General features: G+C 44.1%; 1 protein-coding gene across 1 annotated transcript; it reads right to left on the bottom strand.

The window, feature by feature from the left end:
* Window positions 1-8,832: 8,832 nt before the first annotated feature.
* On the bottom strand, window positions 8,833-9,549 carry LOC121764088 (uncharacterized mitochondrial protein AtMg00860-like). Its single transcript, XM_042160166.1, has 2 exons — window positions 9,384-9,549; window positions 8,833-9,188 (listed from the first exon to the last, which is right to left on the bottom strand). Exons 1-2 carry the CDS (start codon window positions 9,547-9,549, stop codon window positions 8,833-8,835), a joined length of 522 nt encoding a protein of 173 aa, XP_042016100.1.
* Window positions 9,550-13,288: the final 3,739 nt, after the last annotated feature.

Below are 13,288 nucleotides of genomic sequence, written 5' to 3'. Positions count from 1 at the left end.
GCTCAGCTGCTGCTACTGCCTCTAAAGCTGCTCTGTAATGAGTGGTAACTACGCCGGCTTCCCGGACTCTCCAACGATTGTTAGTTCTTCTATATATCAAAGGATGATTCCAGTAATCGCCTTGGTGGTAACTTCTCATCAACAGCAGGAATAACAAATAAGAAAAGAAAGAAATAAACTATTTACTCCTACGCACTACACACAAACATAAAGTAACACCATGCTTCCCCGGCAACGGTGCCATTTTGGCGGGCTCGGAAACGCGCGGATTAAGATTGGATCAAGTTATATGGAGAATAACTGAATCGGTTGGACCAGTTAGCAAATTGTCGTTGCCACTGAATCGAATCAATCCTCGAACCGAAACGCGCCAAAGATAATATTTATAACTCCCGATTTCGAACTACTTTAACAGTAAAGCGGCAAGTTCGGGGTCGATCCCACATAGAAGTTGGTGTGTCGAGTGTGAGAGTAGTGAACAGGGGGGTTGGCTGCTGCCACGCTTTAACTTGGGAGTTTTAACTACGGTTTTTATCTAGGCAGAATTCAAACTAGCTAGCTTGATCAACGAAAATTTAAACACTGAGTCAAGTAAATTGTAGGTAATAACAGAAAAGTAAATGCGCAATTTAAAAGAGAGAATAACTTCGATTAAACTAAGATACGATTACAGCGTGAAAATAAACTAAGCTAACACTTCAAAAATAAAGAAAGCGGTAAACTGAGAAGAATCTCAGCGAGAAACTTAAGTTACGCCGACAGAAATGGTTACTCTGCAGTGCTCCCTTCGGTCGCCCTTTTAACTACGCTATCTAAGCTAAACTAGAGATCTGAACTAAACTAAGCTAAGAGAGCAGAACTAAGCTAAACTAAGCTAGAGAGCTGAACTAAGCTAAACTAAGCTAAACTAGGCAGAAAGTAAAGTCTCGGATACTTTCTTGTGGTGGCGCAGCCTCTATTTATAAGCTCGATTCGGCCTCCAGCTGGATAACGATGTTGACAGGGAATATTCACTCATGCAGAGGATGAGCGACTCATTGATTGCTACGTGCTCTTTCTTCTAGAATAACGACGCTTTTGGATAACAAATTTCTGATCGGTTCGTCCTGGCGTCTTCACAAGCTGGCATGTGTCCCCTTCTAGAACGTCGTCCTGGGTAACAGAATGGTGCACCACATCCAGCTCATTTCCTCACGTTTTCCTTCTAGAAACCAGCGGTCTCCACTTTAACTACTTGACCTCGCCCCTTGATCAACTCCCCCGATTTTTGGCCTTTTTCGCCTTTTGTACGTGCTTGATCAGTTCGGCCTTGCTGCCTTGGATAAGTAGCATTTCTGCACATTTTAACACTTGTTTGCGCGATAAACAGATCAAGTAGTATATGTTTTACCCCCAAAACCGATGCATGAAATGAGCCTTATCAGTATACCAATTCTAGATTCACCAATTAATATAATACATATTAAAGTAAACAATTTTAAAAGTTGTATTCAATGTAGATTCTAATAAATGTTCTTAAACTATTTTTAATTTATATATTTCTAGTGGTCGAATTTAATCGTCAACTTTCAAAACTCGTGTAAATTTTAATAGAGTTGTTTAAAGTATAAAGTAAATGGGCAAGCTATTACTTTGCACAGTAATAATCTTGTTTTTCATCCCGCTATACCAATTCTAGATTTGCCACTTTATATAATATATTAAAGTAAATAATTTTAAAAGTTTTGTTCAGAGTGTAGATTCTAATAAATTTTCTTAAACTATTTTTAATTTCTATATTTCTAGTGGTCGAATTTAATCGTCAACTTTCAAAACTCGTGTTTGAAATTGACTTGAATTTCACTGGAGTTGTTTAAAGTATAAAGTATATGGGGTCAGCTATTATTTCGTACAGTGATAATCTTGTTTCTCGTCCATGTATTACCCATTCTAGATTCGCCTTAATCTTGAAGTTAAGAATTCTATTTAGAAAAAAAAAGAACATATTAACCATATAGCCGTACAATAGTATTCTCTCCGTCTTTAAAAAGTATGGACAATTTTCTTTTTAGTTCATCCCTGAAAAGTTTAAACATTCTAATTTCTGGAAAGTATTTTCTCTAAAAAGTTAGGACCCATTATCCACTAATCATACTTTAATTACTTTTTCACTCTATCTCTTTCTTACATTAACAATTTTGAATTAAAACTCGTACAGAACCAAATTTTCATACTTTTCATGGACGGAGGGAGTATTAAATACTAGATTAGGAAGAAAACATGTGAATTTTTTTATTGATTGTAACATTTAAAATATCACTAAATTAAAGAAATTAATATTTTGGAAATTTCCAAAAATTAATTGTATAACTTTCAAAACTCAAACTCATGTTGAATTTGACTTAAATTACAATAAATATTTTTTACTTATAGCTCTAATTTAAACAATTACTTATAATTTTCATAAATATTCTTACGAAAAATTAATTAAGAAAGTCATTAAAACAACTATTTTTAAAACTTGATAATCATCAATGTTTTAAAATAATATGCAAATAAATGACACTCATTGTTAACAATTTAGATGAATGTTTATATTAGTACTATTTTATTGTACTGCATATACATATTTTATTGATATTATAGACTTTGATATTAGTACTATTTTATTGTACTACATATACATATTTTTATTGATATTATAGACTAATATACGTGTATTTATCATTCTTCATTCTGTGAAAATCAAGCGCCAAATCTCAAATATCACACCTCTTTCCACAACTCCCAATTTAAGATTTCTTTCTACAATTCCCAAGCGAAAAGAATAACTCATTCTCCGGTGACCAAAGATAATTCGAAACTAAAACCAACAGCTGAAGGTTAACTATCTAACATCGGGAATTTCTAATTCGATTATAAGGTAAGTGTTCTTTACTGAATCTTGATGGAGACATTCTTACAAGAGTAATATCTGTTTTCATTGTTGGATTATAGGGTTTCTCAATGAAATTACTTTGAGAAGGTGAAATAATGCTTCAAATTAATTGAAATTGGTTAATATATATAGTCCATGTTCTGGGAAGAATAATGCTTATTAATGTTTGGAATACAATTTTTGACAATTTTGGGTGCATCATGGGAACTTCATTGATAGTGGTTTAGGTTTATTTTGGGTGAAATATAAGTATAGTATTATCTCTTATACTTGCACTTATTTTGATCAATAGGGATGCATATTTCTTGTAGTTTCATTGGCCAAAATTTTAAATGTTTAGCCTTCAATCCATTTAATGAGTGGTTTTTAGCAATCGGATCTACTAACAACATTGTTAAAATCTCTGATATGCGAAAGCTTTCTACTGCCCTAGTAAAGCATACAACTTAAGGTTCATTTTCTCTAAAGAATAGTCCTAAATCATAAAGTTATTGAAATCGTTATGAGCAAAACTAGTGTCAGTGGCCAATCTGTCAGATTATGAACAATGGAGAGTTTATAACAGAATGCATATTGAAGTCCTACAACATTTTCCGGTTATGAATAATGGTAAATGTTATCCTCTTATAATGATCAATAATAATGTTGTCTATGCTTACTTTATTACTCTAATGTAGCAGTTATGACTTCTAAACGACGGGGGTAGTGTAGCAAAAGTGTTCGTTTGCAAGACGAACCAAATGTTTCACAACAAAGGTTGAAAACCAGTGAAGGTAACAAACAATGAACTGATTATTCTAACATGGACTAGGATTTGTTGTTCGAAATGGTGTACTATACTTCAATATATTCTTTTATAATGATATACAAGCTTCACTACTAAGACAGCAATAGGCAGAAGAGTTTATAGCAGAAATCTTGGTGAAACGAGAAAAGATCGAGAATGAATTCGTGCGTGGATCAAGCCGCGACTTGATGTCTCACTTGGTCAAGCCGCGACCTGTAGCCTTTAACTTTTGGCTTATTTCCTAACTCTCGACTTAAGGGGTCAGGTTACAAACTTTTCCTGCCCTTTTTAATTCTTTTTTCACTATTTCCAACAACAATTTTTTTTTACTTGACTTTTGACTTGATCAACCTAACCGATCAACCTGACTAACAAACTTGCTCAACCAGGCTTCCCTTTTATTTCGGCTTTTCTATTGCTATTCCCTTTTCTTTTGAAATAATTCATCTCTCGACCCCTTTTTCTCATGTGTTTGAAAAAAAATTTTGGTTTTAAGGCTTCAAAAGACGGGTAAAAGTGTATACGGCTCAACGTGGTTTTCTAAGGGGTGCCTTGTTTGATGAGGCGGGTTTGTGAAACGAAAGAAGAAATAGCTCAATTGGTTAAGTCATAATGCCTTTAGTCCTTACTACTTGTGCAATTTTCATCTAAATATTAAAAGTCATCCTCTCATTTTTTTCTTTGTACAAAAATAGTAGAAAGTGTTCTACTTTGGCTCTATATTTCGCATTTTAAAGAGGCTTCACAGAAGGTTTTAAAATTGAGCATTTCCATCATACTTACGTCATTCAAACTGATCAAGTTGAGCAATAAAGTTTCCATATGTAAACATACTGTATCCTTTTTCTTATTCTTCCCCAGGCATTCATATCTTTCATTCACCCAATCCCATGCATACTAACCAAATTATTTCTATCTGATTGTTTTGCATTTTTATAATTTGACATGTATGATTTCAATTAGGCTAACCCTCCCCCCTCCCACTGCATATTAGCTCGCCCTCGAGCGACTTGATGCAGTGGAAAAAGGGTTAGGCAACGATACAGGTAGAACAAACCAAGGAAAACTTCTCACACTTAGACAAGACACTGGGCTAAGTGGGAGATAGTGCCAATAATCAAAGCATGCCGAAAAACAGAAAAAACAAGAACAAAAACACATAGGCAGTTAACAAGGCAGGGAATCCATAAAATTCTCACACTTAGACCATAACAGGTCTAAGTGTGAAACGGATCAAAACAAATATATACAGACCAAATTCAAAATAAAAACAGAAATTGTTTAAGTTGGAACGAGCTAGGTAAGTGGGGTATACTACTTCCGTGGTGGCTGAGCATGCAGAGCAGAGGATGGCCTTGTCGGAGTGGAGGTGCGCCGTCCTTGAGAAGAGCTTGTAGAGGGAGGAGGTGGGCGCCTTGCATTGGGCTATTGCGCCAGGGAGCTAGCTGGATCGCGGACTGCTTCCAGCATCCTCTCCATCACCGTTCCAATCCTAGTCATCAGGACCAGGTTGGCATGGGAGTTCTCCACGAGCTGCGTCAACATTTGCTCCATGCGGAGCTTCCATCCATTGTCGCTTTGCGCAGCCTCCTCTTGCTTTGTCCTCTGGGTAGGCACCAATGCCAGCCTTGGCCTCTGCTGTTTGCTAGGGATGGCTGGGCGTTCAGCCGGCCTCTGCCTCTCCTCTTGCTGGCCCTTTTGTTGCTCCCTCTGGCCAGTAGCATAGAAGCGAAACTTCCCTCCTCGCGTCTTATCAAGTACCTGTATTCTAAAAAAGAAGTCCAGGTCAAACAATTCAAGTCTGAGGCAAAGGAGTGGGCGCTCCACACTCTCCTGGATCTCCAGCATCCAATTTCTCCTCAAGTAAGCTCCCAGGAGATGTTAGATGTTCAAGTGGCGGGCATTTCGGGTAGCAATCTGATTTATAGAATAGGCCAGCCAAAAGCCCAGTTGGACTTTCATCTGTTCTCTCATGCTCCACATGAAGTAGAGCTCAGCCAGGGTGATGATAGCCATGGTATTGGCTTGACCAAGGAGGTTGCAGCTGAGGTAGACCTGGGCGAGGCGGAGGGCTGGGTCAGCAATGTGATTTCCTCTGGACTTGGAGGCTTTGAAACCTGGGGCTCGTTCATGGCTAAGGGCCCTCCAGACAGCTTGCTGGTCAAAATCGGGCTTCCTGTGATGGAGGCCGATGTCTCGCCCAAACCACTCCCCATTGGCCACTTGGGCTTCTGTATAGAGTCCCATCCTGATGGAGAACTCGTTTAAACTCATTTTCTAGCCACGGCCAAACACTCTGAAAGTGACACTCCTAGCCTCCAGGTCTGTGTCGCCGGTGAACCGGAAAGAAGTGAAGAATTCCTTGGCTAAGACCTCCGGCACAGGAGTCTCGTCCACCTCTAGGAGCCACTCGAATCCAATGACGGTGATGTACTTGGCGAACCTCTCCTCAACCTGGATCTTCTCCAGGGATGGTTGGTGGAGCTTCTTCCCTGCCTTCAGTCACTTCTGTGTGGTCACCTGCTGGTTGACCTCCTCCTGCCATTTGGGATTGTCAAACTCTAGCATCTGCTGGAGGAGGTCTGCGGTCAAGGCCACAGTTTGTTTAGAGTAGTCGGCGGCAGGGGCTGTTGCAGGCCTTCCTTGTTGCCTCCTGGACGTCCGGGTCCAGCGCAACTCACGCCCCTCAGTGTCACTGCCCTAATCTCCTTCCTGCGGCAGTGGAGTTGCTGGCTGGGCTGCGTCCCTAATCACAATCCCCACACTAGCAGGGCGTATTTTCTTTAGAAGAGGGTGAGCAAGCTCCTTCCCCTTCCTCTTCCTTTCTCTCCTCTCATGGTTGTCCTCAACAGCCTCTTCTTCATCAATAGTCTCACGGGGCCCCTGGTCCATCGGCTCCTCCTCCCCCCTTGGCTGATTGGCCCTCATGGCCTCTGCTTCCTCTAGAAGTTGGTTCATACTCATACGGCGCGTCCGGCGGCGTAGCGGTTCTGGTTCCTTCTCTGGTGCTGGTTCATCTTCCACATTCTGTAGAATATTCCATTCGGCCTCCCTTTGCTGAAGCAAAATATCACTGGGATGAGGCTGAAGGTCCTCCAGATCATCGTCGTCGATCTCAACGACCTCTATCGGTTGTGTCCCTTGGACAGGAGCAGAGGACTCCGACAAGCGGCTCTGGCTCCGCTTCCTCCTTCTCTTAATCGTCGGAGTCGTCGCCACTGTACTGTACCAGCGGAATGATGGGGTGGGGTTTAGGAGAGTGAGATGGAGATTGTGTTCTGGGAGGAGATTTTGTTTTGGGAGGAGAAGGTGGGGGAATCTGGGATTCGGGAGTCGGAACGGGATTTTGGGATTTTGGGATTCCTAGTTGCGCTTTGAGGGCGGCGTAGACCGCCGCGGCGTCCGTGCCGGCGGGTACGCTGCCAAGAAAGTTCTCTAATTGCCTCATGAATGCCAGGTCCACTGTAGGGGGTGGAACAACGGCGCTTGGTTATGACGGTGGGACCGCCGTGGCTGATGTGGAGGGTCCACGGCCGCTGCTGCTGGCACCGGGAACGTCCTGCCTGGATGAGGAGGATTCCTCGGTGATTTTTGTGATCTTCATTTTGTGATATCTGTGGTTTTTTTCTCTTTTCTGTGGAAGTGGTGGTAACTTGGGCTAAGGTTTTGCAGTTTTGAGAGAAATGGATTAGAACAAACAAAGTGTACTGTAGGCGGTTGGGGCAAAAGTGAAATACGGTTCAGAAAGCTCCCTTTTAAACTGAAATTCAGACTGTTGGTATCCATGCGACGCTTCAAGTACCGGCTCACTTTTTCAGAACAACAGCCGGCTTAGCTTCCCTGATACGCTTCCTTCCTCCACTGCCACTTTTCAACTATTCAGCGCCCCTTATATTACCCTGCCTTGATCAAGCCTACCATATTAACCCACAGTATCCAACTGATCAAGCGGACAAGTGATTCCAGATGAATACTCAATTAATAACCACTCGATCAGTTTCTTCTTTTTAATTTTTTTAATTTCCCAAGTGTTTAAAATTAATAATACGAAAAATATTTACACTAAACTACCAAGGAAATGACTGAGTGCCCTAGGACGTCACTTGATCAGTTTGTAGGTTTAGATATTGGTTGCTTGATCAAGCAGACTACCCAAGAATACTCAGTCACTCCTTATACCTGCTTTCACTCAGTTCCATCTCTGTAAGGCTTCACTCTATGCCCATTCACCAAAAAGGAAGACGAATCAGGATCGCTTCCTTGGAGTTCGATTGATCCAGATGCTCATATAGCTATGATGATATAGGGGCCTATCCACCTTGACCTCAACTCCTCAGACATCAACTTGAGTCTTGATTGGAAAAGCACCTTCTTGCGGAGGTTCTTGTCATGCCACATCTATGTTCGTTCTTTATACCACATGGCAGAGTCGTACGCGTCGAGGCGGAGCTCTTCAAGCTCCTGCAGCTGCAATTTCATTCCTTTAGCGCAGGCCTCAGCATTCAGATTCATCTTCTTGATCGCCCAGAAGGCTTGATGCTCAACTCCCACAGGCAAATGGCACATTTTTCCGAATACCAGACGGTAAGGGGACATTCCGATCGGCGTCTTGAAGGCGGTCCTGTATGCCCATAGCGCGTCCTCCAGTCGACGGCTCCAATCCTTCCTTGTGGGGTTCACCGTCTTCTCCAAGATAGCCTTGATCTCCCTGTTAGACACTTCAGCCTGGCCATTTGATTGGGGGTGGTAAGGTGTGGACAGTCGGTGGTGGACGCCATATCTTCTCATTAAAGCTTCAATGGTCCGGTTGACGAAGTGAGTTCCTTAATCAGAGATGATGGCCCGAGGTACCCCGTACTGGGTAAAGATATTTGATTTTAGGAACTTGGCCACCTCCTTGGACTCACACGTCCTCGTCGCTTTAGCCTCTATCCACTTGGTGACGTAGTCCACTGCCACCAGAATATAAAGATTTTCTTTCGGTGATGGGAAGGGTCTCATGAAATCCATTCCCCACACATTGAAGATTTCACACACTATTACAGGGATCTGTGGCATCTCGTCTCTCGCAGAAATCCCTCCAGTCAGTTGGCATCGGGGGCATCTCTTGCAAAACTCATAGGCGTCTTTATGGATGGAGGACCGCCCCTACTGCATAATCACTTGCATCCCACATCACCTCGAAGGGGTGACTCCATTCGGGGGCACGAATAATCGGAGAACTGATCAGTTTGTCCTTCAATAGCTGGAAAGCGGCTTTGCAATCATCGGAAAACTCGAACTCCACATCATTCTGGAGTAGGCTCGTCATGGGTTGTGCTATCTTCGCAAAATCCTTGATAAATCGTCTGTAAAAGCCATCATGACCCAAGAAGGTCCGTATCTCCTTTTGATTTTTCGGGTACGAGAGCTTTGCTATAACTGCCACTTTGGCTTGATCAACTTCTATTCCTCTGCTTGACACTACATGGCCTAGGACAATTCCTTCGGTAACCATGAAATAGCACTTTTCAAAGTTTTAAACCAAGTCCTTCTGCCGGCACCTCTCCAGTACTCTGTTTAGGCTATGTAGCCCTTGATCAAATGTGTCTCCATAGACGGTAAAATCGTCCATGAAGATCTCTATACAATCCTCCAACAAATCAGAGAAGAAGCTCATCATGCATCTTTAGAAGGTGCCTGGGGCATTGCAGAGGCCAAACGGCATCCTTCTGTAGGCGTAGGTGTCGAAAGGGCATGTGAAAGTGGTCTTCTCTTGGTCCTCGGGATTCACCGCGATCTGGAAATAGCCATTGTACCCATCGAGGAAGCTGAAGTACTCCTTCCTAGCTAACTTCTCAAGCATCTAGTCAATGAAAGGCAACGAGAAGTGATCTTTCTTTGTGGCCGCGTTCAGCTTCCTATAATCGATGCACATCCTCCACCCAGTGACTGGCCGTGTTAGAATCAGCTCATTCTTTTCATTCTTTACAACCTGGATTCCGCTCTTCTTCGTTACCATATGTACTGGACTGACCCAGTTGCTATCCAGAATGGAGTAGATGATTCATATGGAAACCAACTTGACTATCTTTTTTAGTACCTCTTCCCTCATGTTGGGGTTGAGTTTGCGTTGCTAGTAACGATGTGGTTTAGCTCCTTCTTCCAGTCTGATATGGTGCATGCATAAATCTGGGCTGATGCCCACCAGATCTGTCAACTTCCACCCGATGGGCTTCTGATTACGCCTCAGCACCTCCAGCAATTGATTTTTCTACCCCTGGGTCGGGTCAACTGGCTGTTGATGATAACTGGCATTGTTTCATTTTCCCCCAGACAGGCGTACTTCAAATGTGCTGGAAGCGGCTTTAATTCCTTAGCGGGTGTGGGTACTTCAGTGGGCAGGGGGTTCTCTTCCACTTCCTTTCTCAGTTGGGTGCCTTGATCAGGAAGCTTCTTGAGGCTAGACACTTGAGCGATCCCGCTTGACCCAACTGGCCGCGGTCGCTTGCAGAAATCCATTACTGCCTTTGCTACGGCTTGATCATCCATTTCACTGACGTTCATGGCTTCATACCAGTCAGCGATTTCCTTCTCAACTTCCTCGTCCGCGGGGGAGTCTGTGAATTGTCTTTGTAAGAATTCCTCCTCCAGATACTCCTGCACCAGCGATTCGGTCACGTCCATCGAGTACACATTCTCACTATCTGCTGGCCTCTTCATCGCTTCGTCAATGTTGAACGTGAATTGCTCTCCGTTGAAATCCAAACTGATTGTCCCATCATGGACGTCGATTATAGTGCTGGTCGTGGATAGGAACGGTCTTCCCAACAAAACTCCACTTGACTCCCTCGCTACTGGCTCTGTCATCTTGATGACGAAGAAGTCGGCTGGGTATAGAAAATTATTCACCTTCACTATTACATCTTCCAGAATTCCTCCGGGTGAATGCAAGATTTGTCGGCCAGCTGTATCATGATGTCAGTATCGACGAGCTTGGCCTCTCCCAGCTTCTTATAAATGGAATACGGCAGAACATTGATAGACGCCCCTAAATCGCACATTGCGTGCTCCACTTGAATATTCCCAATCGAAATCGGGAGCGTGAACATTCCTGGATCAGTTTTCTTTGATGGAAGGTCGCTCCACTAGATTGCTGCAGAGACATTCTCTTATGTGATCATTCTTCCTTCTTCGTTGACCTTCCCTGCCAGGTAGTCCTTGAAAAATTTGCTGACTGGGGGCATCTTCAATGCCGTCAAGAGTGGCACCTTGACTTCCACGTCTTTAAACATACTGGCCACATCGATCGTGGCATCTCTCTTCCTGGTGACCATTCCGCGGTATGGGTAGGGCTTGACCTTCTCCGCTTCTTCTCCTTGACTTTCTCCTGAGGTCTAGCCGCCCACTTTCTCTTTGCATTTGTCTCTTCTTTTGCTTTGATCAGCTCCACTGGACTCTCCGTCTTCTTCGTGGCTTGGTCCAGGCATAGACACTGGGGACACCGCAGGTGGGCTGGGGTTCTGGAATACCTTCCCTGACCTTAGGGAGACTTCGGTTATGTTATCCCGACCAGGTGGCTACACCTTGGCAGGGATCTTCCCTTCGTTTCCTCTCAGCTCTCCCAGCGACATGGCTACTTGAGATAATTTCTTTGTAAGCATATCCAGTGCTGCCCTCTGCTCCTTCTGAGGCTCCTGAATCTCACACATTGCATCATTAGGATGGTGCGGAACCATAGCTTCTCCTGGACCTTCGTTGGGGTGCTGGTTATATCTTTGATTCGAAGGTCCCCCTCTGTGGTTGGGCTGAGGGTAGTTTGATGGCCCATATTGTTCTGGTTGATACTGAGGCTGATGATACTGTTGATTCCCTGGGTGCTGCTAATTTCATCTCTGATGCGGCGGGACGTAGCTCACCACCTGATTATTGGGTTGTCTTCCAGTGTTGCTCGACTGAGGGCCTTGATATCTGTAACCCCAGTTTCCTTCATGCTGTCTTCCTGACCATTAGATTGTCCTCCAATGGACTAGTTACCCTGGTGACTACTTGACCAATTGCCTTGTGGTCCACTTAACCAGTTCGCTTGACCACCTTGCATCATATTTCCTCCATTGTGTGGTTTCTCTTGACTTCGGGAGGGCCAATTAGGCTGCGCCTCGGAGGGTTGTATTTGTTGTGTGGATGGTTGAGGTAGCTGGCCTTGGCTCTGGTCACCCCACCTGAAATTAGGATGATCTCTCCACGGAGCATCCCTCTGTTTTCCCTGGTTCCAATGACCGACGACATTCACCTGAGTTTGCGGCTCCGCTTCAAAAGGAAACTCGCAGTAATAGTAATGGTGCTCTTCCGGCGGTGGTGGTACGTACGGCTTCTCCTTAGGTGCAGGCGGTGGAGGCGCTCTGGACTTCTCTACTGCCTCGAGCAGCTTCTTCTCCATCTGCTCAAATCGAGCCTCCAACTTTTTGTCACTAGGTCACTAGGTGCCTCCACTGCGTGCACAACTCCTCGTCTGTACTGGCTGCGGGAGGTCTCGTATGACCTCTTTGCTTCAATTAGCCTCTCCAGAATACTCTTCGCTTGACTGAACGGGGTTTTTGATAAGTCCCTTTGGGCTACTAGGTTGAGATCATTTTTGCTGTCCACAGTAAGTCCGCCATAGAAGGTTGAGTAGATCTCCCGCTCTCCCATCTTGTGGTTGGTTGGGGCATACTTGAAGAAGCCCTTGAAATCTATCCCAGTATTGGATTAGAGGCTCATCATACTCCTGCCTTGCCTCTGTAATCTCTCTCTTCAGGGCGCTCGTCTTTGACGCTGGGAAGAAGCGGTCAAAAAGATCATGCGAAACTCGGCCCATGTTTTGATTGATCCCTCTGGCAACCTCGACAGCCAGACTCCTGCGTCGCCCTTCAAGACGAAGGGTATAGCCTTGAGCCTATAATCCTCTAATGTGGATCCAGCCGGCACGGGCTGAATATCACAGTACCTGCAAAATTCTTCTAAAAAGGCGTAAGGGCATTCCTTCGAGAGACCATAGAAATTTGACAACACGGCTAGCACCCCTGATTTGATCGCGATTGTTCGCATTCCTGGAGTAATAACGATGGCATGGGTGGGCTCCTTCTCGTCGTGGGCATGTAGGGACCCAATTCCTGAATCGTTGTCGACGAGGGCCATCTCTGCTTCTGCTTGCTCAAGTAGTGGGGGTTTAGGTGGCGTGGGTTGTTCTCCTTCCTCCTCACTGGTCAGTTGTTCTGCGGTTGATGACGCTGCTGCTACTAACCCGGCTCTGTAATGGGTGGTTACGACACTGGCTTCCTGGACTCGCCAATGAGCGTTTGTATCTCTGTATATGAGAGGATGTTTTCCAGTGTCCACCGCGGTGGTACCTTCTCATGAAAAGAAAGAAAAACAAATTAGAAAAGAAACAAAACTATTTACACCTATGCACTAAACACATCCATGTAATAACGCCATCTTTCCCAGGCAATGGCGCCATTTTGGTGAAATGAGAAAAGATCGAGAATGAATTCGCACGTGGATCAAGTTATATGGGTAGATAACCGAACCAGGTAGATCAGTTAGCAAATGTCGTTGCCACTTGA

The sequence above is a fragment of the Salvia splendens genome, chromosome 14 (assembly GCF_004379255.2).
Source record: "Salvia splendens isolate huo1 chromosome 14, SspV2, whole genome shotgun sequence".
Taxonomy (NCBI): Eukaryota; Viridiplantae; Streptophyta; class Magnoliopsida; order Lamiales; family Lamiaceae; genus Salvia; species Salvia splendens.
Note: the sequence above shows the minus strand (reverse complement) of the source record. Positions and strands in the feature narration are given on the sequence as shown.